The sequence below is a fragment of the Hypanus sabinus genome, chromosome 20 (genome assembly GCF_030144855.1).
Source record: "Hypanus sabinus isolate sHypSab1 chromosome 20, sHypSab1.hap1, whole genome shotgun sequence".
NCBI lineage: Eukaryota > Metazoa > Chordata > Chondrichthyes > Myliobatiformes > Dasyatidae > Hypanus > Hypanus sabinus.
In genome coordinates, this window is record NC_082725.1 from 38,553,747 (window position 1) to 38,581,421 (window position 27,675).

Here is a 27,675-nt window from a genome sequence, read left to right on the forward strand (position 1 = left end):
TTCAACATCTATAGATCCTTTATCTTTTATTACCTGTACTTCCCAGAAGAAAAGTATACAGTGATGTGGGAAACATTACTACCTGCAAATTATCCTTCAACCACACAGAGTTTTGCCTTTAGAAATGTGCTTCTTTTCTGTTACTGTTGCTGAAAGTCCTGGCTCAGAATACTGTAGGCATATTCCCGCTCTGAGCACCGCAGTGGTTCAAGGTGAGATTGCGTTAGGTATAGTAGCAAAGGTCACATGACTGGACTCCGCCAACATACCTAACAGAGTTCAGAAAACAATGTTCTGGATGCTTGATAATAAGACAGAAATATGAACTTGAATTTATGTCAATGAATAAATCTGGATTTAAAGCCAGTGTTGGTAATCGGAACTAGGGAAGTACCTAAATATTTGAAAACATCAAAGTCGACTAGATAAGGAAATCTCTGCTTGAGTCTCTATGTGATTCCAGACCCATTCACAAAATTATCCATTAACTTAATAGAGTGCCAATTAATGATGGGAAATAAATTCTGGCCTTGACAGCAATGCCCACATCGTCAAAATATTTTTTTTAAATGTCTTACTTAGTTTTTTAAAAAAACCTATCTTCTTATCAGAGTAAAGCTTGTAGTACCACAGTAGTTCTATCTTTTTACTGTAGATGAAAATTACATTTCTTTGCAATGATATTCTTGCAAAGTCGAAATGTTTCTGTAGTTCAAGTGGGAATACAATACTTTGAAGCATCCTGAACAGCATGGTATAACTGCAAAATCTTCCTGCTAGTAGAAACAAAGTGAAATACTCCCAAATTAACATAGCAAAATACTAATAACTCTGAATTCTCCTGCTTAGAGTAAACCTGGAAACAAATTCTATTTAATTTGTATATTATCTTATTAAGAATACAAACTGGGCTGAAAACAAACTGAAGGAACTTAGGTCAGGCAGCAGTGTGAAGGCAGGGGGTTGGTTGAATTTTTAAGAGACCTTGCATCAGGACTAGTAATACAATATCCTTTCCACTTGACATTATGTACACTTCTTTGCAAAGGAACAGGGTCAATGATGAAATAAGCTTACCTCTCGTTCTCTCTCATTCCGAGAGAGATGCATTTGTTTCAGCATCTGGGATCTCTGCTCCATTACGAGGGTCCGCTCATAGGTGAAGGCTGAGATATCATTGTCGAGCTGAAAATTAAAAATAAATGTATATCAACTCAAAGTTGCCATTGTCGTGGTTTCTCGTGCTCCACAAACGACCAGGAGATGCAGAAGATTCTTCAAGAAGTATTAAACTTTAATTTGCAAATCAAATCTGAGACAGTCATTGAGCAAGTTGCCGATTGCCCACCGATCCTTGTACATAGCATTTTTTTATAGCAATATCCTGGTTTAGTTGTATTAGCATATCCAATTGGTCTACAGTTGCGTATCACAAGTACATCTGCCACTATTGTTTCTACCCATTGACTTAATCCTATTCTAATCTACATCTCTTAGCTACCTTTCATTCTTAAGATTTCATTCTCCTACTAAATTGGATACATGCATAGCAATTAGCAAGTTCAAAGCTGATTATATAGTTTTGGTTACACAGCAAACAATGCAACTTTTACACTCCAATACCATTAAGTAATAAACCTCATGGTATTACTTTCAACTCAAGACTTATAAGATGGTGAGTACACACACTTCTGACTGGTATTTTCTTTGTATTGGCATGATTAACAGGAAAGATAGAGAGAAAGGAGTCAAAAACTGGAAGTGCATGACCTTAAAATAGGAGCGAGGCTATTCCAGTACAGAGCACACTTCGCACTAAGGGTAATGGAATAAGACAATAAGACTTGAGAGAAATGATTAAATTAAAGACGGTACTTAAGGAGTCCATTTAGAATGTGCTGACACAGAGAGAACGTGCAAAGCAACTTGCAGGGCAACGTATAAACCAATTTGCAAAATCAGGATGAAACAATAGCTTGCTGATTAAAGAAGCGATACGGGTAACGGGAAGACATGCTTAACGGTTGAACAATAACGGTGTTAATGCGCTGAGGCTGATAAGTGGGCCAAAGGGTAATCGCATTTGTAATTTTGTAATGAGATTAAGGAAGAATGTCTGCACCTCACATGGGTGCAACTCACAAAGTCGTAAACAAGTAGGGTATAAAAAACGGTGCAAATTGTAATTCGGCACTCAATCTAGCAGGAGCTGGTTGGGTCCGACTCTGCAGACTCGAAAAATAAAGTTTACCGTTCTGCAAATTGCTGAGACTCAGTGTGTTTCTGACAACGTGGGGGCTCGTCCGGGATCCACACTCCGGCCGCGGTGGACACGAGGAAGGACATCGGAGACGGTGCACCCCGCCGAGTTTGGCGGTCCCTGACTCCTTGCTCGTCGCTCCGGCGCGGCTTGAGCGAGTGATATCCGGACAGCGCAGAGCGGTAAACGGGGAAAAGGGGACAGTACCTGGTACTGGAAGTCCCCAGGACGCACCGGGTAAGTGCCTACTATTATAGTAGAAGGGTGCGGGAATAAGTAAGGACGGAGAAGACCGGGATAGCTACCCGGGGGTCCTCCTGATAAAAGTCCTTGGGACGCACCGGGTAAAGTGCCTACTGTTGCAGTAGAAGGGTGCAGGATTAAGTAAGAGCGGAATAAGATGGGAGGGGGTGGCTCTAAAAAGAAAGAGGAAACGGAAAGACCGGGACCATACCCAGGGGTTCCTCCTGATAGCCCCCTCGGTAGAATGTTTGAGAATTGGGGATGTGGAAGACTAAAAGGGAAACAAAAAAAAAAATGATACAGTACTGTTTAATTTGGTCGAAACAGCCGATAGAAAAACCTGCGGTCTGGTGGCCGCGGCTTGGGTCTGAGGAGGATTGGGTACGACAAGCCTTAAACATTTACGTTAATTCAAAACCAAATGTAAAACCGGAAGAAATTGCTTATGCTTTTTGTTGGGCTCCCTGGCCAGGAGTAACAACAAAGAGTTTCAAATTGGGCATTAAAGGGGAGCGGAAGTGGGACCCACTCGATCATTTACCCCCTCCCTATGTCCAGCCTTCTGCGCCCCTTGCGGGAGCAGAGGGAGGACATGAAGAAAGTGAAAAAACAGAAGAAATAGACCCGGAGAGGGAAGAGAGGGATAGACCCGGAGAGGGAAAAAGCAAAGGCAAGGATCGAAACAAGGAGTGTGACAGGAGCAGATAAGAAAAAGAAGGACGAATCAAAAAGGGAAGAGGTATCGATGTATCCCCTTCGAGAGGTTCCAATGGGAGGAGCACGAGGAGGGACAGGATTTGTAAACGTCCCTCTGACAAGTACCGAAGTACGAGGATTTAAGAAAGATATGAAAACTTTATTAGAAGATCCAATGGGACTGGCAGAACAGTTGGATCAATTCTTAGGACCTAATGTTTACACTTGGGAAGAAATGCATGCGATTATGGGAACGCTATTTTCTGCACAAGAGAGGCAAATGATACGACAAGCTGCAATATCAATTTGGGGAAGGGAACAGCCGAATGAGTTACCGGGGGACCGGAAATTTCCAGTAAACGACCCACAGTGGGACAAACAAGCAGAAGAGGGAAGACGCAATATGCGACAGTGGCGAGAGTACATCATTAAGGGAATAAGGGAGGCTGTGCCAAAAGGTCACAACTTTGCCAAGGCGTTTGGAAACCACCAAGGGAAAGATGAGAGCCCAACCGACTTCCTCGATAGGGTGCGGAAAAATGTGCAACAGTATGCGGGGGTGGACCCTAATTCGGCAGTAGGGGAACAATTCATACGAATTGAATTTGTATCAAAAGCATGGCAAGACATCCGGAAGAAGCTTGAGAAACAGGAAGATTGGGACCAAAACCGTTGGGGGTTCCGGAATAGGAGGAAAAACTATGCAGGTCCCAATAATAGAAGATGTACAGATAAAATGCGACGACCGGGAAGGTATCCAGGATGTGTTATTACTTCCGTCAGCCGGATTCAACTTATTGGGAAGAGATTTGCAGGCACTGCTAGGGATCGGGACGGTGCCATATCAAGGTGAAATTCAGGTGAAACTGTTCGTAATGACTGAAAAGGATGATCAGGAAATAAACGCCAGTGTCTGGTATCAAGAAGGTAATTGGGGCGGCCTGGACATCACCCCACTGAAAATCACCCTGTTGCCAAACAGCCGCCCGGTGAGAAGACGGCAATATCCCATTGCCATGGAAGGGAGGAGGGGATTACAACCTGTAATTGAGACATTAGTATCAGATGGACTCCTGGAAGAATGTATGTCACCCTTTAATACCCCCATCCTACCGGTCCGAAAGCCCGACGGCACGTATCGAATGGTTCAAGATCTGAGAGGCTTAAATGTGGTAGTCCAAACACGATACCCGGTAGTGCCTAACCCCTATACATTAATGGGCAAAATACCTCCTGAACATGAATGGTTCAGTGTGATAGATCTAAAAGATGCCTTTTGGAGTTGCCCGTTGGAGGAAGGTAGCCGAGATATGTTCGCATTTGAATGGGAAAATCCCTTCACTGGGCGGAAGAAGCAACTCCGGTGGACCGTCTTGCCCCAAGGGTTCACGGAGTCTCCAACCCTATTCGAACAGGTACTGGAGCAAGTATTGGCTGGATTCCATTGTACCGAAAAGAACCAACTATTACAGTATGTCGATGACCTACTACTATCGGGACCAGCAGAGGAGGTAGTGCGAGACGATACTATAAGACTCCTGAATTACCTAGGAGAAAAAGGATTGCGGGTGTCCAAGAAGAAACTGCAATTTGTCGAGAAGGAAATAATCTATCTCGGACACAGAGTCAGTAAAGGGCACCGCCAAATAACCCCAGAAAGAATAGCGGGAATAACTAAAATACCGCTTCCCAGGACAAAGAAGGAAATAAGACAATTTCTGGGCTTAGTGGGCTATTGCCGGATTTGGATAGAGAATTATACCTCCCTGGTGAAGTTTATGTACGACAAATTGGCAAAGGAAGACCGGGGAATAATCAGCTGGACCGAAGAAGAAGAACAGAAGTTCAGGAAAATAAAAGGGCAACTAATTCGGGCCCCGGTATTAACACTGCCAGCACTGGAAAAGCCCTTTCAGCTGTATGCAACAAACAATGAAGGAACTGCGTTAGGAGTACTAACCCAAGAAAAAGGAGGAAAGCGGCAACCTGTGGCCTTTTTATCAAAAATGTTAGACCCGGTATCCCGGGGATGGCCGACGTGCATACAAGCCGTAGCGGCAGCAGCCGTACTAGTAGAAGAAGCACGGAAATTAACCTTTGGGGGAAGAATGACAGTGTATACCCCGCACTCCGTTAGCACTCTCTTAGCCCAAAAAGCTCAGCGGTGGTTGACGGACTCTCGCATACTGAAATACGAAACCATTCTGATGGTCGGGGATGATTTAAGCTTTGAAAAGAACAATAGTTGTAACCCGGCACAGTTCTTATACGGGGAATCAACAGGGGAGGAAACCGAGCATAACTGCGTGGAGCTAACAGACCTTCAGACAAAAAGTAGGGAAGATCTACAAGAAGTTCCCCTAATTGAAGGCGAGGAACTATATATCGACGGCTCCTCCAGATGCATCAATGGGGTACGACACAGTGGATATGCTATTATAAACGGGAGGACTAGGGAGACGGTGGAGTCCGGCCGGCTCCCGGGTAATTGGTCAGCCCAGTCTTGTGAACTATATGCCTTGCAGAGGGGACTGCAACTGTTAAGAAACAAAATAGGCACTATATACACCGATTCTAAGTATGCCTATGGAGTGGTACACACCTTCGGAAAGATTTGGAAAGAACGGGGGTTGATAACAGCCAGGGGAAGGGAATTAGCTCACGAACAAATGATAAGCATGACTCTGGAAGCTCTAACACTACCTCAAGAAATTGCAGTGGTTCACGTTCCAGGACATCAACGAGGAACAGCCCCGGAAGCAATAGGAAACCGGCTCGCAGATGAAGAAGCCAAACGGGCAGCAATGGAAAAAACGGTCCGACTTCTAACCCTGATACCAATAAGGGAAGGGCTTAACAAACTACCAGTCTTCACCCAAGTAGAAATAGACGCTATGAGCCAGCTGGGAGCCCGACAAACATCAGAAGGCGAGTGGAAGACCCCCGACGGACGGCAAGTACTGAATAAGGAAGTAACTCGTCATATACTGCAACAACTACACCAACAAAGCCATTGGGGAGTGCAAGCTATGTGCGACACTATCCTAAGGGACTATGTTTGTAAAGGGATATTCACACTAGCTCAACAGGAGGTGTGGGGCTGTTACACCTGCCAAAAGGTAAACAAGAAAATGATGCGTGCCACCCATAAGGGGGGACAAACACTAGCCGTCCGACCGTTCCATCGGATCCAAATAGACTTTACGGAACTACCACAAGTTCAGAGATGGAAGTACCTGTTAGTAATTGTGGATCACTTCACTCGGTGGGTGGAAGCATTCCCAACCACTAAAGCGGACGCCCCTACAGTGGCACGGATCCTATTAGAAAATATAGTCCCGAGATATGGAATAATGGGGTCTATTGATTCAGATAGGGGAACACACTTTGCCTCAAAAACACACCAGCTAATCTGTGACGCCTTAGGAATCCAGTGGAAGCTGCACACCCCCTGGCACCCTCAGAGCTCAGGAAGAGTTGAGAGGATGAACAGTACTTTGAAGACGCAATTGACAAAACTAATGATGGAAACCAAGCTACCCTGGACCAAGTGTCTACCCCTGGCCCTACTAAGAATCCGCACGGCTCCTCGAAAAGATATAGGAGTATCCCCTTATGAAATGTTGTTTGGCCTTCCATATTGGAACAAGGTGGAGGGCTATCCTTCCCTGCAAGGGGGAGATGTCTTTGTAAGGGACTATTTACAGGCACTGTCTCATTCTTTTGCAGAATTGCGCAGGAAGGGGTTACTCGCACAAACCCCACCTCTGGACTTCGCACTCCACCGAACTCAGCCCGGTGACTGGGTCCTGATTAAGACTTGGAAGCCAGAGAAGTTACAGCCGCAGTGGGAAGGCCCATTCCAGGTGCTACTGACCACCGAAGCCGCAGTAAGGACAAAAGAAAAAGGGTGGACCCACGCCGCGAGAATCAAGGGACCCGTAAAGCCCGAAGAAGGTGCAGAATGGACTTGCGTCCAGGGAGAAGACCCGATGGTGCTAAAGCTCAAAAGACGGACAGAATGAACTTTGGGACTATAATGTATATACTGCTATTATTTGCTTGCGGCTGAAGGAGGAGTATGTGGAAAGTTTAATCTAACCAACTGCTGCTTAAAGATAGATGACAACGGAAAGGTGGTTCAAAAAATATCAGATAAAATAAGGAAACTGGCCCACGTGCCGGTACAGACCTGGAAGCCGCTGGGGTATTGGGACTGGCTGGACGGATGGTTGAAAGGAGGCTGGTGGCGAACCGCTTTAGGGGTTATAGGAGGGGGATTGATGGTCCTCCTTCTGCTACCATGTCTGATCCCCTGCTTGTGGGAGCTAGTAGCTCGGGTGGCAAGACAAGTCATGCAACCAGGGGCCCCAGCTGATCCTGTTCAGGTACTCCTACAAAGGGAAATAGAGCTAGAGGAAGAAGCCTATGTAAACCCGTGGCAAAAGCCCAACTGATAGCACATTCTAAAAAGAAAAAGGGTGGATTGAGAGAAATGATTAAATTAAAGACGGTACTTAAGGAGTCCGTTTAGAATGTGCTGACACAGAAAGAACGTGCAAAGCAACTTGCAGGGCAACGTATAAACCAATTTGCAAAATCAGGATGAAACAATAGCTTGCTGATTAAAGAAGCGATACGGGTAACGGGAAGACATGCTTAACGGTTGAACAATAACGGTGTTAATGCGCTGAGGCTGATAAGTGGGCCAAAGGGTAATCACATTTGTAATTTTGTAATGAGATTAAGGAAGAATGTCTGCACCTCACATGGGTGCAACTCACAAAGTCGTAAACAAGTAGGGTATAAAAAACTGTGCAAAGTGTAATTCGGCACTCAATCTAGCAGGAGCTGGTTGGGTCCGACTCTGCAGACTCGAAAAATAAAGTTTACCGTTCTGCAAATTGCTGAGACTCAGTGTGTTTCTGACAAGACTTAAGAGCATAATTCAGTCACTTGGCCCAGAGTTTGCTCCGCCATTCAATCATGGCTGATCCTGTTTTCCTCTCCTCAGTCCCACTCCCCAGCCTTCTCCCCATAACCTCTGAACCCGTGTCCAATCAAGAACCTAATCTAATTAAATACACCCAACGACTTGGCCTCCACAGCTGCCCGAGGAAACAAATTCCACAAATTCACAGTCCTCTGGCTAAATTACTCTGCATCTATTGGAGTATAAAAGTTGCAACTTGCTATTTGCTAGAGAATGAAATCTTAGGAATGTAGAAGACAATGGAGTGTTAATGAGAGGTAGCTAAGAGATGTAGATTAGAACATGATTAAGTCACGAAATCTTAAGAATGTAGAAGACAATGGTGTGTTAATAAGAGGAAGCTAAGAGATGTAAATTATGTAGTCTGAGTTTGCTATTTGCTATGCATGTACCCAATTTAGTAGGAAAATGAAATATTAAGAATGTAGAAGACAATGGTGCGTTAATGAGAGGTAGCTAAGAGATGTAGATTAGAACATGATTAAGTCAGTGGGTAGAAACAATAGTGGCGGATGTACGTGTGGTACGCAACTATAGACCGATTGCATATGCTAATGCAATTAAACCAGGAGATTGCTATAAAACATGCTGTGTCCAAGGATCGGAGGGCAATCAGCGACTGTCAATGACTGTCTCAGCTTTGATTTGCAAATTAAAGTTTAACCCTTCTTGAAGAATCTTCTGCGTCTCCTGGTCATTTGTGAGGCACGAGAAACCACGACACATCTCTGTTTTAAATGTACGCCCCTTCTATCCTGAGGCTGTGCCTTCTTGTCCTAGACTCTCCTACCAAGGGAAATATCCTTTCCACATCTACTATGTCTATGTCTTTAAACATTTGAAATGTTTCAATGAGGTCCCCCTCATCCTTCTAAATTCCAGCGACTACAGATGCAGAGCTATCAAACGTTCCTCGTATAAGTCTTTCATTCCCAGAATTATCCTTGTGAACCTTCACTGAAACCTCTCCAGTGCCAGCACATCTTTTCTTCAAATAGGAGCCCAAAAATGTTCACCAGTGCCTTATAAAGCCTCAGCATCACATCCCTGCTCATATATTCTAGTCCTCTTGAACTGAGTGTTAACATCGCATTTGCCTTCCTCACTGACTCAACCTGCAAGTTAACCTTTAGGGTGTTCTGCACAAGGACTCCCAAGGCCCTTTGCATCTCAGATTTTTGGATTTCCTCCCCATTAAGAAAATAGTCTGCACATTTATTTCTACTGCAGAAGTGCATGACCATGCATTTTCCATCATGGTATTTCATTTGTCACTTTCTTGCCCATTCTCCGAATCCATCTGTCCTTCTGCAGCGTACCCGTTTCCTCAACACTACCTGCCCCTCCACCAATCTTCCTATCATCTGCAAACTTGACAACAAAGCCATCCATTCCATCATCTAAATCACTGACGTACAGCATAAAAAGTGGTCCCAACACTGACCCCTGCAGAACATCACTAGTCACTGGCAGCCAACCACAGAAGGATCCTTTTATTCCCACTCTCTGCCTCTTACCAATCAGCCAATGCTTTAACCATGACAGTAACTCTCCTGTAATACCATGGGCTCTTTCTTAACTTGATAAGCAGCCTCATGTGTGGCACTTTGTCAAAGGCCTTCTGAGAGTCCAAGTATACAACATCTACTGCATCCCCTTTATCTATCCTACTTGGAATCTCCTCAAAGAATTTCAACAGGTTCATCAGGCAAGACTGATGAACCATGCTGACTTTGTCCTAACTTGTCCTGTATCACCAAGTACTCCATAATCTCATCCTTAACAACTGACTCCAACATCTTCCCAACCACTGAGGTCAGGTTAATGGGTCTATACTTTCCTTTCTGGTGTCTTCATCCTTTCTTAAAGAGTAGAGTGACATTTGCAATTTTCCAGTCCTCTGGCACTATGCCAGACTCCAATGACGTTTTAAAGATCATTACTAATGCCTCCATAAACTCTACCGCTACCTCTTTCAGAACCTGAGGAGACAGTTCATCTGGACTGTGTGACCAACGTACCCTTAGGCCTTTTCAGCTTTTTGAGCACCTTCTCCCTTGTAATAATAACTGCACTCACTTTTCTTCCCTCCCATCCTCCAACAGCTGGCACACTGCTAGTGCCTTCCATAGTAAAGACTGGTGCAAAATACTCAGTGCATCTGCCATCTCCTTGTCCCATTATAATTTCTCCAGCCTCATTTTTTAGCGTTCTATATCCATTCTCATCTCTTTTATTTTTTTTTTACATACTTGAAAAAAGCTTATACTCTCCACTTTGATATTGTTTGCTAGCTTGCTTTCATATTTTATCTTTTCCCTCCTAATTATAATTATAGTTGTTCTCTGTAGGTTTTTAAAAGCTTCCCAATCCTCTATCTTCCCACTAACTTTTGTTTTGTTGAATGCTCTCTGTTTTGCTTTTACATTAGCTTTGACTTTCTTTGTCAGCCTCTGTTGGATTATTTTGCCATTTGAGTATTTCTTCATTTTTGGAATATATCTATCCTGTAACTTCCTCATTTTCCTCAGAAACTCACACTATTGCTGCTCTGTTTCATCCCTACCAGCATCTCCTTCCTCCTACTTTGGCCAACTCCTCTCTCATACCACTGTAATTTCCTTTACTTCACTGAAATACTGCAATGTCAGACTTTACTTTCTCCCTGGTTTCCACAGGTAGGTGAGTCTAGAACTACGGGACATAGCCTCAAGATTTAAGACGATGAGGAGGAGCTGCAAAGCTAAGTGTGAGATCTTTTCACATGAGATCATGCCACAAATTCAGATAGAGTCTTCAAGATACTCTTTCTCCTAACACAGTTATACAATTTTAGTTGCATATGTGACGTGACACTGGTCAGAACTGTTTTAATGCTTCTTGAATGCTGCCAAAACAAATAGTTTTGCATCACAGCACAATGGAAACATTAAGTTTTGTAATCATGAATAGTTTATTCAGCATTTTGGAGCCAGTTCTGCCATTTGACTGAATCAAATTACTGATCTGGTATATTTTATATTAACACCCCAATTATCAGTTAGTTCTTACCATTTCCACTACCTCTACCTCAGCATCAAGACGGAGCTGATAGAGGAATAACTGCAGGTCCTTTTTCATCTGGATGCTATTGTCGTCAATCTGGGCAACGGTGAAAATGCGCATCTTGCACTTCCTCCACACCTGTAATAGATCCAGCACAAGCCATCATTGAGATAAGCAGCATTACTCAACGACACAGACCCTTTCATACAGAAAAATGTATTCCATGAAACACCAATGCACTTTAGCAAATATAAGGCGGGTACACAAAATCAAGTTTGGAAGCTTACAGATGGCTTTAAGTGATGTAGAACTGGGAAAATTTAGTGATGCAATTCAAGATTTTAGGGTCTAACAGCAGCTGACCAGTTGTGAAGGATCAAAGGAAAAATGCGATACAAAGGCACAAAAATCAGAGACGCATAGAGATCTGGGAGTGGTGCCTAATATTGGCAGGGCTACAGAAGGTTTTATTAACAGCAAGGAATAAATAGAACTTATTATTGCAAATTAAGACAGGCAGCAGAACTTTGGGGGGTAGCGTTGCTTGACAGGAACCAAATGAAAAAAGTGACTAAATTTTGGACCACACAAATTATCTCTCTAAACATCTGAAAGGTTTACCTTGTGTTGGCTGAGGAGAAATGGCAGCAACATAAGCAATCCCCCATCATGTACAATCCACCAGACGTCGATGGTACCTCCTGCAAAACGCTCCTGATTTACTGGAAACTTATCTATGTTCTTCGTCACCAGCAGCGCTTGGTGAGCAGCTGTTGTTTCACGCACCAAGTCTACAAGATAGAATTCTCACATTAAATACTACAAGAGTTCTCAAATTAAATACTCTATAATCTTTTTTCCCCGAAAGAAAAAGTCATCATCTTTCAAAACATGTCTTTCAATCTTAATGGGTAACTTGAACTGACCAATTGAGTATGGTACGAAGTTCCAAGATCTTCACTAAGTCCCACACCCTTACAATGTGGAAAGTGTACTAAAGGGTTATGGAAATGGATTGGTTGAGATCCCTTAAAAAATGACAGCCTTTACTCCTTCACACATGAACACTAGTCATTGGGAAGAGTTCTGGATTGTGAACATGAGTAAGTGCCATATCGAAGCATGGCAGCAAATTTACTTTCTTAGCAGTTGGCACAGATTTGGCATGTCAGGTAAAATTTTGACAAACTTCTATAGATGCACAGTGGACAGTATCTTGACATCACAAGAAAAGCCTTCTCCATCACTGAGCACATCTACAAAGAGTGCTGCCACAAGAAAGCACCACCCATCATCAAGGACCCCCACCATCCAGGCCTTGCTCTCCACCCGTTGCAACCATCATGAATGAGGTACAGGAGCCTTATGTCCCTTAACACCAAGTTCAGAAACAGTTATTACCCTTCAACTATAAGGCTCCTGAGCCAACGTGAACAACTTCACTCAACACATTAAACACAACTTATGGACTCACTTTCAAGGACTCTACAACTTATGTTATCAGTTTAATTAATTAATTACTATTATTATTTTTTGGATTTGCAGAGTTTGTCTTCTTTTGTATGTTGGCTGCTTGTCAGTCTTTGTAGTTTTTCACTTATTCTATTGTATTTATCTGTCCTACTGTGAATGCCTGCAAGAAAATTAATCTCAGGATAATATATGGTGACATAACACATACCTTGATAATAAATTTACTTTGAAAACCATTCACATCATATTATTTATCCAAAGATCTCCCAAAGCTATCACAAATGTCAAAAAATTCTTCAATTAGTAATTCTACATTCGGTATTAAATTGGATAGCATGCTGTGCTGTTCCTTTGAACCACAAAACACTTAAAATTCAGTTCCATTGAAACAAGAGTATAATTCACTACTGCTACCATTTGCTACATTTCCTGACCAGGGATAATTTGTCAAGCTAACAGATGCTTATTGCTGGAGAAATAGTCATGATGTGTCTGAAAAATCACACTCCTGCAATATAACGCAACCATGACTGTACTGAAATCAAATTGCTCCAATCCGGATGTTCAACTGGGCACTTCCTGTTGTCGTTCAATCTTGCAGTCCAATATCCACATCAGTTACTCTCAGATTGACACTGTTCCCTTGTGCACTGATCCTTTGGCATATTGCCTGGAAAATTAGGTCACGTTGTTCTGAAGTGCATCTGTTGTTGGACACGCCCAGAATAAGCATGTTTCACAGCACTGCTCCCTCTGCAGCCCGACTTAAAGTAAATCTCTCTGAGCAGGTACCAGCCCAACACCAAGGGCCCAAACAGGAAGATCTCTTTTTAGTTTTTCTAATTTAACCACTTTTCGCCGTAGCCTGTATTGTTCCCTTAATTCCTTCACCTCTACTAATGACCTCGTATTGAAAGACCCTTCATCCCTTTCACACCTTTACTTTCAGGCACTTTTACCCTCCAATTTCCAGATCTCCCCTTCCTCACACCTTGAATAGTCCTCTACTACAAGTTCTGCTCCAACCCTGGGCTTCACGATATTACCCTTTGGAAGTTGCACAGTATGCAATGGGAATCAATGAAAAGCTCAACAGAAGGTCCATAACAACATTGGTTTGCTGTGCTATGATCTTTTGTCTACTTTAAATTGTGTAGATTCACTTGTACCCGTCTGTTACTTCTCCAATGTAAAAATGGGCACTGAACCGTTAACAGGACTGGAGAGATTTAGAAACAATGGTCTCGAAATTCAGAAACATCAAAATAAAACTGAGATGATGGACGTCAGAAACAAAAGCAGAAAATGCTGGAAACAACAGGTCAAGGCAACATCATTTGGGGAAACAGAATCATGTTAACATTTCAGGCTACAGACCTTTCATTACAACTACAAAAGAGCAAACAATTTACTAACTTCCAGGAAGAGTGGGAGAGGAATGAAAAGGATGAAGACAATATTTTTGTTTAGGCAAGCCCAGGGTTTTGGGGGCTTAACTGTTAATGAATCAGTCTGTTTGATGATTAATGAAGACAATTAGCAAGAAATAACACAAATCAAGAAACTTAAAATCTGTATGACAGCAATTAGAATGCAAATTTCTACATAAAGAGTGAAAGTGCAAAACATACAGTTGTGGGGTCTACTAATTAGGTCATACGCTAAAAGAGAGGATGAATTCCGAGTCAATGATACAGATGGATGACCAATGGTAGAAATGGCCTGTTTGATACACAGAGAAAGTGAATCACCAGAAGAATTAAGGTTAGTAAATTGCAGGCATGCAGTGTTGGCACTGGAAGCATGGCCCTCAGCACTTATTGGATTTTGTTAGTTGTTGATGCAAACAAAGTATTTCACTGTATGTTTCGATATACATGTGACAGATAAACCAATTTGGAATTAAAGGTCTTAAATTTATATTGAGTCCAGAAAGCTGCAATATGCCTGATGGAAGAGACACAATTTCTCAAGCTTTTAACATTGCAGGAGAACACAGATGGGTATGACTGAACGGAGTGGGATAGAGATCTAAAGTGGTGGACAACACAAAACTCAGACTCAATACAGGTGCTCTGCAAAGCACCCAACCTGTATGTTGTTTTTTTCCTGAGTAAAGAGTACATTATGTGCATCGAATAGGGAACACTGAATTGAAAAAGGATCAAGTGATTCACTGCTTCAAAGGATTCCTTTTCATCCTGGATGTGAAAATTGGTAAAAGGATAGTAAAATGCCTTGAAAAGAGAAGGCAGTAAAAGGCAACAGTGCCTTTATTTTCTGCAGAGCATCAAGAAAGCTCACCTCTGTCCCAGGATACTGACAGACTTTTACTGCTGTATCATTGAGAGCATACTCACCAACTGCAACTCAGTGTGGTATGTCAATTATCCCTATCAGACTGCAAAGCACTCCAGCGTGTGGTGAAAACTGCCCAGCGGATTATTGGCACTCAATTGCCCACCAGTGAGAACATCTAACATAAACACTACCTGGGCTGGGCGAAAAGCATTATCAAGGATGCATCTCACCATAATCATGGACTCTCCTCCTATCCAGTAGGCGTTACAGGAGCCTCCGCTCCCGCACCAGCAGGCACAGGAAGAGATTTGTCCCTGAGGCTATGACCCTGCTGAACCTCAGTACTGTCTCAGTACTTTTATATTTGTGTGCTGTAGCACTTACTTTTTATTCACAGTTCTGGTTAGATGTTAACTGCATTTCATTTGGCTTTTTATCTGCACTCGGCACAACGACAATAAAGTTGAATCTAAACTAATCTTAAGAAGGGAGATAGCTGGTGGATGCAGCAGAATTGTGCAGAAATCATTTCAGCCATGGTGTCCCTTTCTGAAGACTGGTAATGCTCAAGACAAAAGTGGAGGTAAGAGAAGGCAGGGGTCTTGGACCAAATTGTGACCAGTGGCTAGCTCGGGTTACTAACCTCATTGTGCTTGACAGAATGGAGATTGCTGCTTCCATTGGATCAAGAAAGGCGACTAGGCAGATTGAGTGGGAATTCATGCGATTTCAATTCAATCATGGGTTTGGTTCAGGCTTCATGAGAAAGAGTGAGGAGAGGATCAAGGGCAAGTACACTTGGCTAGCAAAACAAGATTAGGAACTGGGGGCAAGCTGGGGGCTAGGGATAGAAGAGGTGAAAGGACTGAGTGGGAGGACTCAAGAGGAGAATATGAGATGCAGTCTGTGTAGTTAAGTCAAAGTTGTCCTTGCAGCATCCAGCAATGATCACTCGCAGGACAACTGTTCTACCTGTCCCTGCATTGTAAAGCAATACATAGAGTAAAGCAACTAGATGCACTTTCTGCAGGGTTGTCCCCAGATGTCAACCTGTACTGCTCACATGCCTCTACAAGGTTAGAAGCATGTAAAATACAGCCAATGAAAACAACATGGATTGCATACGTATCATCTAACTGCAAAGAAGAAAATAATTTCATACATGTCATTACTGAAACTCAGATTTCAGTTTAAGCTGATATTCTCAGTATGAAGGGAGCAGAATTTAGCTTCACATTTTCATGTAAAATCATATCGATATTCTATTTGATTTGCCCATTCCTGTGAATGTTTTTTTTACAAATGCAGACCGAAAAGTAGGCAACAGAGATCTATGGAGTGCATGTAAGCCACACAACTTAAATTTGTTCTAGTGAATTACATTCTACATATGGTATTGAATAGGAGTAAATTATTTAGAGACTCAATCTCATTGCATCTTTAATTAAGTCATAAGGTGCCCTTTATCATTTACTCACTTTACACTACATGATACCCTTACTCAATAAAAACCTGCTTTAGTATGGAAAATCTTGATTATTCCCCAGTATTCAATAATTTCCAGATTTCTACTATCTTGTACACGAAGAATCCCTTCCTATGTTCCTTATTTCCAGTTATAAGACACACCCTCTTGAGCTGGAGCAAATAGCTTTACAGTGTCATTGCTCAGATCATCCCCAAATTTGTGTCTTTTTAAATGCATTACAGTAAGGTAATTAAATCATCACTGAGGCTCTGTGGCACAGTACAAATATTAAGTTAATAAATACCAACCAACAAAGCCTTTCCAGCCTCCTGGGCCATCTGTTTGTCTCCATAATTCTGGCCACGCCACCAGCACAGTGTTGTGTTTCATTCCTCCCAATCCGGAGGACTGGATCAAGTGGGATACTCCATCTCGCCGGTTGGATGATACCACCACTTGGCAGAAGCCTTTGGTCTTCTCCACTCCCATCAAAGCCTTAATATTCTGTAAATCAAATAAACCAGGGTCAGTTAAGGGGTATAAAAGCAATCATTTCACCTTTTCTTGGTGTTGAGATTGCAGGCAAATTTTATTCAAATCAATCCATATAAGGTACTAACATAGCAGCAAAGAATTCTTCAATTCCAATCCCTAATTCTATAAATTGGATTCTTCTGGGCTTGTATTCTCTTCAGGAACTCAATCCTGCTAAGGCAAAGAGCTTCCCAATTTGGAAGTGGAAGGAAAGTGGGGAAAATAGAAATCAGATGACAGATGGAATACAGTGCAGGGAAGTGTTTGGTTGTGCACTGGATTTAAGGAATAAAAATTTAGACCATTTTTAAAATGGAAAGCAAATTCAGACATTAGAGATGCAAACAAGCTTCGGAGTCCTTGTGTAGGATTCCTTCCCTAAAGGTTAACTTGCAGGTTGTGTCAGTGAAAAGGAAAACAAATGCGATGTTAGCATTGATTTTCAGGGGACTAGAATATAAAAACAAGGATATAATGTTGAGGCTTTATAAGGGATTGGTCAGACAGCACGGAGGATTTTTGAGCACCTTATCCAAAAAGGATGTGGAGAGTGTCCTGTGGAGACACAGTGTGGAGGCACTGAAAGGGTTAATATATAAGAAGCATTTGATGGCTCTGGGCATGTACACACTGGAGTTTAGAAGAATGAGGGGAGATCTCATTGAAATCTATTGACTACTGAAAGGCCCAAATAGAATGAATGCGGAGAGGACGTTTCCTAGAGTGGGTAGTCTAGGATCAGAGGGCACAGCTTCAAAATAGAAGGACATCACTTTAGAACAAAAATGAGGAGGAATTTCTTTAGCCAGAGAGTGCTCATTTGTGGAATTTGCTCCACAGATGCTGAGAGGCTATGTCACTGGGTATATTTAAAGCAGAGGTTGATAGGTTCGAATTAGTTAAGGTGTCAAAGGTTATGGGGACAACACAAGAGAATGGGGTAAAGAGGAATAACAAATCAGCCATGATGGAATGGTGGCACAGATAGGATAGGCCATATGGCCTAATTCTGCTCCTATGTCTTATGGGGTTTTTTTCCCCTTATAACCAAAATCTCTTGAGGGAAACATGGCTGAAAGGCTAGGAGCAGGAAAATTACAAAAACCATCAAGGAGGAAACAAAGCAGAAGCAGGAGTGATTTACACCTTTTCTTAGTCAGACTGAGAATGCAATAATGCCCTCCAAAAACCTATATCTGAAAACTTGATTTCATAAAATGGCATGTCAGTCATTTCAATCTCCCTTTCTGCCCTAGAAAGAAATCAATAACTGTGGGTCATTTACTTAAAGGTAATTGATGGAACAATCAGGGAAAGTTTCAGAAAAATGTTTTCACTCAAAAAGTGCTGTGCATTTGCATGTCGTTATCTGACAGAATGGTGGTACAAGACAAGCCCATCACATTTAAAAAGTACCTGGGTGAGCACTTTTGAAGATTCATTATACATACAACACAGAGAGTTGGAATGTGGGATTAGTCTTTTTGGCTGACTTCAACATGGCTTCTTCTCTATAATGAATTTCTATAATTTTATCGCAGGCTGCAACTGAAGTTGACCAAATATCAATGGGAAGATTAACAGTCCAATGTAAAAGTCTTTCCATTGGAAATTTGAAATAACATAGAAAAGTTGGAAATATTCAGCAGGTCAAGGAGCATCTGATGAAAAATCACTTAACTTAAATGCTGACTCTGTGTCTTTTTCCACAGGTGCTGCCTGACCAGGAACGTTAAGACCAGTTTAATGCAGATAAATGCATCAAAGGCCTGAATTGGAGGGAATCTTGATTGATTGCAAAAAGGAAAGGAAGATTACCAAGCTGGGACAAGGTGATCCTACCAAGGGTACTGACAATGAATAGTATACAAAACTAAAAGGTATTACTGGAGCAGGAACCAACGTAGGGCTGCTGGTGAGGCACTGAGTGAATGGCACATGATAAAAAGCAAGTAATAAAGGTCAAGTTGGATAAAAATAGAACTCAAAGCATTGTTCACAAGGTGAGTACAATGCTTATAAGACTTTTAGACAGGAACGTAGATACAAATGGTTTAGAGGGTTATGGGTCAAAATCAGTGCAAATGGAGCCATTTTGGTTGGCATGGATAAGCTGGGCCAAAGAGCTTGCATTCTGTGCTGTATAACTATTTTTAAGATTCTCTATTATTATTTTATATTTGCTTGCTAGATGTTTCTGACTTTGGTTTCTGGCTAAAAGCCATACCATCATTATGAAGCATTTTGGTATGAAATAGCATATCAATGATTCAAACTGCCTCAGAACACTAACATTACAAATAAAATATGATGGTACAAAAGTGAAATCTTTCCTTCCCAAAAATATACATCAGAGTAATGGAGTACAGGAAATCATTTGATCGATCATGTGCATCACAGTTCTCTGAATGCAATGCCAATAGTGTCACTCCCGTTATTTGCAAAGTTCCTTACTTTCCTTTTCCCCTTTCACATATATTCAACTCCTTTTTGGAAATTGCAATCAAATTGGATTCAGCACATTAAACAAATCTCTGAATGTTTGTTGGTGAAGATAGTATGCCTGTAATTCAGCTTCAACTAATGTTACTTCTAATATGACTGCTGAGCACGTGCAGTCACAAAATTACCTGTTCGGCATTCTGCACATCTGAGTGTCTCTCCAGGAATGTACCTTCCAGCACTGAGCCAACTATGGTCAATCCCTTGCCAGCTTTGAGCTGTGTGGTAAATGACAGCAGTCGAGGATGCTTTACATTCTGTTCTTGGTCAAGGTTGAGCAAAATCAACAGTTGGGGTCTGTGGGGAAATAAAAGAAAGCCCAGTATTTTTATAACAATCCACTTAATATTTTTATTAAAAATAACCAATAGCTCAAGGAAACAAAGACCAGTGGCTGCCAGGGACTCTCCTCTCTGTCTTTAATCCTAGTTATGACCTGGACAAGCTGGCAGGCTCCTTTTAACAACAAGCTGGCACTCTCATTTTAACAACAATTTTGTCTCATTTGTGGCATGTTGCTAGGTCAATATCAGGTTAAATCAGGCATGATCATTGTTATGAAAAGCCTTGGTATGAGACTACCTTTGAAAGAAGTCCCCTCTCCAGGGATAGCTTCCCCAAATTGTTCAAATACCACCCTAAGTGGTTCAATACTGTTTCCAGATAGTTCATGATGTTAACTGAAATAACAAGAAATCCAGTTTGCTACTAGTCAAAATTCTATATTGCCGTGGCTTCCACTAACATGAGATTTATTGTGACTAATCTCACAATTTAGTTAAAGACTCAGTTTACAACAAGGCATAGGAGTAACTTACACTTGGATTTCCACAAAAAAATCCAAGAGAACAAGTTTGCAGCATTATTCCCACTGACTAGGTTACCCGATTGTGGTTCATTAAAATTAATTGCCAATTAATCAGATAAACTTTGCCGATTAATGTAAACAAGGTTCTCCAGATCTTTTCAAATAAAGATATTTAAAACATGTAAAAAGTATGTAAAATTTGGAACAAGATTATGGACAAGCTGAATGTAACTTCAATTGAGAATTTAAGGTCACCTTTCACTGCTATGACCACCCCTCTCCCACTGAATCTAACTTCCCTTTACTTATGAATAATCTATGTACACATCTACCTACGTACATGCCTTAAAATATCCAAAGACTCTTGCCGGCACCATTTGAGGAAGAGGGATTGCCATAGAATAAAATTAACCTTCTCTGTATTATGTGCATGTCCCTTTATTTGTAAACAGTAATTCCTTGCTTTCGATCAGGGGTTCCCAACCTGGGGGTCTACGGACCCCTTGCTTAATGACATTGGTCCATGGCATAAGCAAGCTTAGGAAACCCTGATCTAGATGCTCCCACAATTAGAAACATCCTCGCTGCATCCAATCTGTCAAACTTCACAATTTTATATATTTCTCTCAAATACTCTCTCATTTTTCCGATTATTGTTGTCTACAAGCCCAGCTTGTTTAATGTTCCCTCAAATGACAACCTGCTGTTTTGAGATACCAGTTTGGAAGGCTTTCTCTGAACTGATTTCAGTACATTAACATCTGCCTTAAAAGAGGAAACCATTGCTTTAGATTAGTGGTCGCCAACCCGTCAGTTGTGATCGACTGGTCGATCTTTGAGACTTTCCCAGTAGATCCCGAAAAAAAAAAGAAAAATAAATACACAAATACTGTTGAGAGATTGTTTCCGGGTTGAGGGGTTTTAGTTTTGTTCTTTCTGCCCAGTGCGCATGCGTGTAGCTCCCCTGCACTACACAACGTAATTCAATGGTCCCGAACCCCTGAGCCATGAGGAAACAATATGAGTCAGCTGCACCTTTCCTCATTCCCTGTTACGCCCACTGTTGAACTTGAACCCACGTGAGGTCATCAGTCGCCTAAACACAGTCATACCCTCGCGGCAGGGATCACTGGTTGGCCTCAGGTGGCCGGCGGGAAGTGCCGTTGATACTGGCCTGGAGCATGGCCGGCGGGAAATGCTGTTGGTACCGGCCCGGAGCGCGGACAGATGGGCGCCGCCTCTAAACCTGTTTTGCACACCGAATGTTCGTGGGGAACCCGGTGCTAAAATATTCAGATGACCTAATTCGGACTTAAGGTTTCGTACGTATCAGAGCAGCTACCGTGCTGCCATCTACCAAAACAAACTTTTGTTAGCCGATAGATCCTACAAGGGGGGCAGTCAGGCGCCCTGTCGCACTCCTCGCTCAGTCGGCCACTTTCTCTGGACTGTGAACGCCGCGACTCTGGCATGGGGACCTCCGGCCCTGACCTTGTCCTCTCACCCCACCCATGACCAGCCGCACCTGGCCAAGGCATCTGGCGGTGGGCGGGTGGAGGCTGCAGTTTGAGCCGGGAGGCTGTCCGAGGCAATGAAGCCCTCAAAACGGCTTCGGCACCTTGAGTCCAAGACAAACGCGTTGAGATTTTTCAGCGGAAAGAATGTGAACAAGTGGGACAGAAGCTAAGTGCCAAGAGCCGTGAAATTGCGGAATAGACTGGATGTAAGGAACCTGTATTGCTGTATTCTGGTTGTGTTTAACACCAACCCCACTCCCCACCCACCCCGTCAGCTGGTCTGCAAGGATATTGTCAATAGTAAACAGGTTCGCGGTGCAAAAAAGGGTGGGTACCCCTGGTGTTTATAAATAATTTCTACTTCCGGGTTATGGGGTTTTACTTCTGGTATTTTCCACCCCGGTGCGCATGCGTGTAACTAATCGATCTTGCTGAGGTGGGGGAACTTGGGCTTAAAAATGTTGGTGACCAATACTTTAGACAATGATTCCATGCCCAATGTAAATGAAGCGTAATCTTCCCCCTATTGTATACTATTTGCATAACAGCACCGCTAACTTTCCCAATTACTGGCTTTTAAACATAATAGCTTTTTTGCAAATCATACTCCAGAATCCTTCTGCAACTTAGAGCTATGTAACATTTCACCAGTTAGATAATTAACTTTGTATTTACAGGCAATTTCACACTTTCAATATTATACTTCATTCACCAGACCTCTGCCCATTCACTTAATCTGCCTAAATCACTTATTGAACCACCTTAAACCTTTACACAAGTTACTTTCTCATTTGTCTTCGTGAGATCAGCAAATTTAGCAACTACACTTTCAAGGATCTTTATCCAAGTCAGAACACTGGGTTATGCATTTTATTTTGTATTAAACTCTGATTAATCAACATTGTTTGCATTGACAGGATATTGTTCAAATTCTCAATATTAATATAATACCCTTCACTTGGAACAATTTACCAAAAAATATTACTAATTTATTAAAAATAAATCAGTTATACAACGTTATATGCAGCAAAGAAGCAGGGCATCAAAGTTTGTACTTCTGATCAGAAAGTACTGCTATGAAGATAACTTTGAATACTATAAAATCTGAACCAAGAACTGCAATACCTAGTTCTGATTTTACCTCCAATTCTTAGTGTGAGTTGGACCATCTTCCAATCGGAGCAAAGCATATCGAGCTGCATTTAGAGACAGTCCCCTGATCCCATCACCCCATTCTTTCTCAGCTCTGAAAAGTAATTAGGTTATATTTAAGAAAAGCGCAGAACAAATCACGTGAAAGTCATTTAGTTTGTCACAGATTTTTATCCAAAAATTAGATTTAATTGTGGAAGGTAGTAACCATCTCACCCTCGATATTCAATGTACTTGTAGATGCATCCCGCTATCAACATGGCAACCAATGCATAATACCAGGAAGAGATGAACATCAAGGCAAGACACAAGCTCATACCCAGGAAAGACAAAGTCCTATAGGTATAATAACAGAATGTCAGATATATAACAGCCTTGATCAGGTAAATATAAAAGATTTGAGATTGTATGCAATCTCATGTTGTACTTTGAGGCTACTGTATCAATGAAAGTATTCCTTCAATTCCAGTATCAGTTAAAACCAAACAAATTACACCTACTGTAATTTAAAAAGAATATTCTACTAAGATAGTAGAGTGAATAGGATCAGAGGCTTGCTGTACTCAGAAATAACTGAGAAGAATTTTCTTTTCTTTATGCTCTGCCATACCAGTGATAATACTTGAACCGTGGTCTCCAATTGGGTGTCCTCAAGAGTGTTTGTAAAGCACATGCCAGGTTCACAAACAAGTAGCACATCAAGAAGAACCTGAGAGAAGAAAGAAAAAGTATGCATATTAAAATGATTCAATCCATGCTACCTACGGGCTCTTTCAGTTTCACTATATCTAACTTTGTCCACTTTACACTACTTATATTCTAGGTGTTACTGTTCCCATGTTCATCCTTCTGTCACTGGATCAAATACTTTTTCTCCAAATGGAATTGGCTCCCACAGTAACCCTCCAAGTACATTGAGTGAAAATTGAATGGACACCTTGTAGTAATGTATTGTTTTAGTCCAAACTAGCCTATTCGGCAATGTCACATTGAGGATCAACAAGACTTGAGCTTTGTTTGATCTTCACTCTGCAAGCACAGTGTTAACTTATTAGCATACACTGTAGTACAACACAATGGTAGAGCTACCGTCTCAATTCTAGTGAGCCAGTTCAATCTGAATACTAATGCACATTGTCCCTGTAATTTGGTGGGTTTGTTCTAGGAGCTCTGGTTTCCCTTTTCATCTCAAATGCATGCAGGTTGAGAACTACCCTTGCCATGCAGGCAAGTGGTAAAACATGGACAGAGTAAGTGGGAGTGAGTAGGAAATGACACAGGATCCATGTGAAGAGTGTTCTTGATGGTTGGTACAGATTTAGTAGTTGAAGTGCCTGTTTCTGTGCTGTATGACTCTATGAAGTATCCATTTCTTGCAATGTTTCAACTTTTAATGCTACTTTCATACACATAATGCATTAATATTCCACACAGTATGAAAACTTTTCCCTTAATTCCCGATTTGGCAATTCTGGATGATCTGAGACAGTAAAGGATTAAAGTTACACTAGTTCTGAGCTATGCAAGATCATTTGTGAATATCTTCAACCTAAACCCTGTACCACTTATGCTAGTCCTTTGTGCAACAAGACACATCTTCCAAACCCACCTCCTTCATTCCTTTCAGGCAGCAGAAACTTCACCCCTAGATCACTCTATTTTAACCCTCTCCTCTTTAAAAGCTGCTTTTCTATATCTAATGCTCATTGCATGCTTAGCATGTCCTTCTCAAAAATGTTCTTTTGTAGTCCATCACTGTTTATGGAGAACAATTTCTACACACACTAGACATTCTTCACATTGAGTGCATTGTCTACATTAGCAAGTTACTGTCAAACGTATTTGAAACTCTATAGGAGTCAAAAGGCAGTAAATTATGAGGAGAAAAACCACGTGCCTACAAACCACATACTCCAAGATGACCTCAGAAGGATCAAGTATCATTGGCTCTGGGCATGTGAATGGTGAACAACCACTGAATTACAAGTTCGAAACAAAAGACTTATTGAAGTTAAAGCTAGAAACAAAAATACAATACTTACATGGAAAGAATGGGAGCCACACTATCAAGGGATGCAATCAAAATCCCAATTTCGCAAATACCAGCAGTGAGAAGGAGGGCCCACGTTGGTTCACCGTTAGCTTTTCCATGGCCAAAGACCTGTTTTTAAAATGTGGTGAAATCAAACATAAAAATCCCTAAATGTAAATATAAAATATATAATTGAATGAATCTCAGGATAGTATATGGTGACATATACGTACTTTTAAAATAAATTTACTTAGAACTTTGAATTACAGATCTGGCATGCAGCACAAACGTTTGAAGCTTACTCTGCATACATACTCTGGTTGTGTTTTGTAAAGTGCCAGCAAAAATCGGGGAGATATAGAAAAATAGTCAATGCTCTATTTGTGATGGCTCAACCTAAAAGCACAAGAAACTGGAACTTGCAACAAAAAAAAAAGACCACAAGAACTCAGCAAGTCAAACACCATCTGTACAGGATACCACTTCAGAAACCACTGGGTTCTTCCAGTAGCTTTTTTTGTTGTAACCACTCCACTTTGAGGATTCTTCATAGATTTTACGCCTTTCTTAATTCTTTTACCAAATATCAGATACTATCCATGCCTATAGGGAGAAGTTAAAATCGGAAGTATCGATATATAACTACAGGGGCATGAGAGAGGAACTACCCAAAGTTGATTGTAGGGGGACAATAGTAGGGATGACAGTAGAGCAGCAATGGCTGGCGTTTCTAGGTATAGTACACGAGGCTGTTAAACAAGATAAAGGCCCATGGAAAGACACCAGCATGGACAAAAGATTGCTGACTAACAGAAGGCCAAGAATGGAAATAAAGGAGGCCTTTTCTGGTTGGCTGCCGATGACTAGTGGATGCTAGTGTTGGGTTGGCTACTTTTCACATCATAATTTAACAATCTGGATGGCAGAACTGATAGGTTTGTGGATAATACAAAGATAGGTGGAGGGGCAAGTGGTATTGAGGAAGAAAGGAATCTGCAGAAATATGGACAGATTAGGAGTTTGGGCAAAGAAGTGGCAGATGGAATACAGTGCAGGGGAAGTGTATGGTAATTCACTTTTACAAAATGAATAAAGGTGCAGACTATTTTCTAAATGGGGAGTGAATTTAGAAATTGGAGGTGCTTAGAGAATTGGGAGTTCTAGTGCACGATTCTAACAGTGAACTTGCAGATTGTAAAGAAGGCAAATGCTTTGTTGGCATTCATTTTGGAAGGACTACAATATAACAACAAAGATGTAACTGAGATTTTATAAGGGATTGATCTGACCATGTTTGGAGAATTGTCAGCAGTTTTGGGACACAGATATAAGAAAGGATATACTGGCATTCGAGAGGGTCCAAAGGAGTTTTATGAGAATGGAAGTGTTGTATGAGGAGCATCTGATGTCTCTGGGCCAGTACTCACTGGAATTTAGAAGAATGAAGAAGACCTCATTGAAATGTACTGAATATTGAAAGGCCTATAGAGTGAGCATGGAGGGATGTTTCCCATAGTGAGGGAGTCTAGTGCCAGAGGGACATTTCTTTAAATGAGGAGTTTCTTTAGCCAGAGGGTGATGAATCTGTGTGATATATTGCCACTGATAACTGTGGAGGCAAGTCATTATTTATACTTAAAGTGAAGGTTGCTAAGTTTCTGATTAGTAAGAGTGTCAAAGGTTACAGAAAGAAGGTAGGAGAATGGAATTGAGAGGGAAAATAAAGCAGCCACTATTAAATGGCACAGCTGGAATAGCCTAATTCTACCCCTATGTCTTTGACTTTCCAGTCTTATAATGAAATGCTTTTAGTATTTCCAAAACATTCTGTAAAGTTCTGTTGTTAAAATCCTCAGCTCAGCTTTAATATAACTTTCATATAATTATTTACACTTACCCGTAGGAAGGGAACTATGCCATCGCGGGCAATAGCCTGCATTAAACGAGGGGCCCCAGTGAGACTCTGGAGACCAGCACCACATGTTGAGAAGAAAGAACCAATCACTATAACCCAGGGAGAAGGCCAAGCCAGAATCCCAATTACAAGGTTGCCATTTACAGACTCGCCAAACCTGAGAACAAAAGTGGACTCTTTTAAAAGCAAACTTTTAAAAACATGGGAAGTAAAAGCAGTAAATTGATCAAATAGTTGTACAGGAAAGCAGAACAATAAGGTCATGGGTAATTGTTGCATTCACATCAACACGAGCCTCAGTAAATGAAGGCGAGTTCAAAAGCATTTAAGTTGCTCATGAACATAGCATCAAAATACATCTGGTGGCAACAACAATGAAATTCTCACCAAATAACTTCTAGTGAGCCTGTATTGAGCAATTTACTGTGGGGATTTTCAGATTTCCACCCTGAATTTCCAGGGGAAAAAGTCACTAAGGAATTTGGGTAGAGGGGAGAAAGGGAGCCCACTGTTAAAAAGCACTGTTCACTCACATCATTTCAGCTTGACTCAGATCTTGGCAGCTACCTATTCCACCTCACTAGGATGGAGTTGTAAAGCTAATTTGCCTACATTAGATCCATATTGTTACGTATTTAATTTGTTTTATATATTTGAAAAGCAACTATGGTGCACAAGATTGTTTTGTCCTAGCATTAAACCTTGAGGAGTGGCTGAAAACCTATCATGCTGACAG

At 41.5% G+C, this 27,675-nt stretch overlaps 1 protein-coding gene across 4 annotated transcripts in view; it reads right to left on the reverse strand.

Annotated features, from left to right (window-relative positions):
- Positions 1 to 27,675, reverse strand: part of LOC132378433 (solute carrier family 12 member 7-like) — a 264,974-nt gene that overhangs the window by 23,279 nt on the left and 214,020 nt on the right. For all 4 annotated transcript variants that reach the window (XM_059945350.1, XM_059945348.1, XM_059945349.1 and 1 more), the window contains exons 12-21: positions 26,922 to 27,096; positions 25,035 to 25,153; positions 23,603 to 23,701; positions 23,209 to 23,328; positions 22,982 to 23,086; positions 19,644 to 19,812; positions 16,788 to 16,983; positions 11,859 to 12,028; positions 11,244 to 11,375; positions 1,078 to 1,185 (exon numbers count right to left, since the gene is read on the reverse strand). In XM_059945350.1, the coding sequence (XP_059801333.1) occupies positions 1,078 to 1,185; positions 11,244 to 11,375; positions 11,859 to 12,028; positions 16,788 to 16,983; positions 19,644 to 19,812; positions 22,982 to 23,086; positions 23,209 to 23,328; positions 23,603 to 23,701; positions 25,035 to 25,153; positions 26,922 to 27,096 (1,393 nt within the window). The remainder of the gene's footprint in view (positions 1 to 1,077; positions 1,186 to 11,243; positions 11,376 to 11,858; positions 12,029 to 16,787; positions 16,984 to 19,643; positions 19,813 to 22,981; positions 23,087 to 23,208; positions 23,329 to 23,602; positions 23,702 to 25,034; positions 25,154 to 26,921; positions 27,097 to 27,675) is intronic.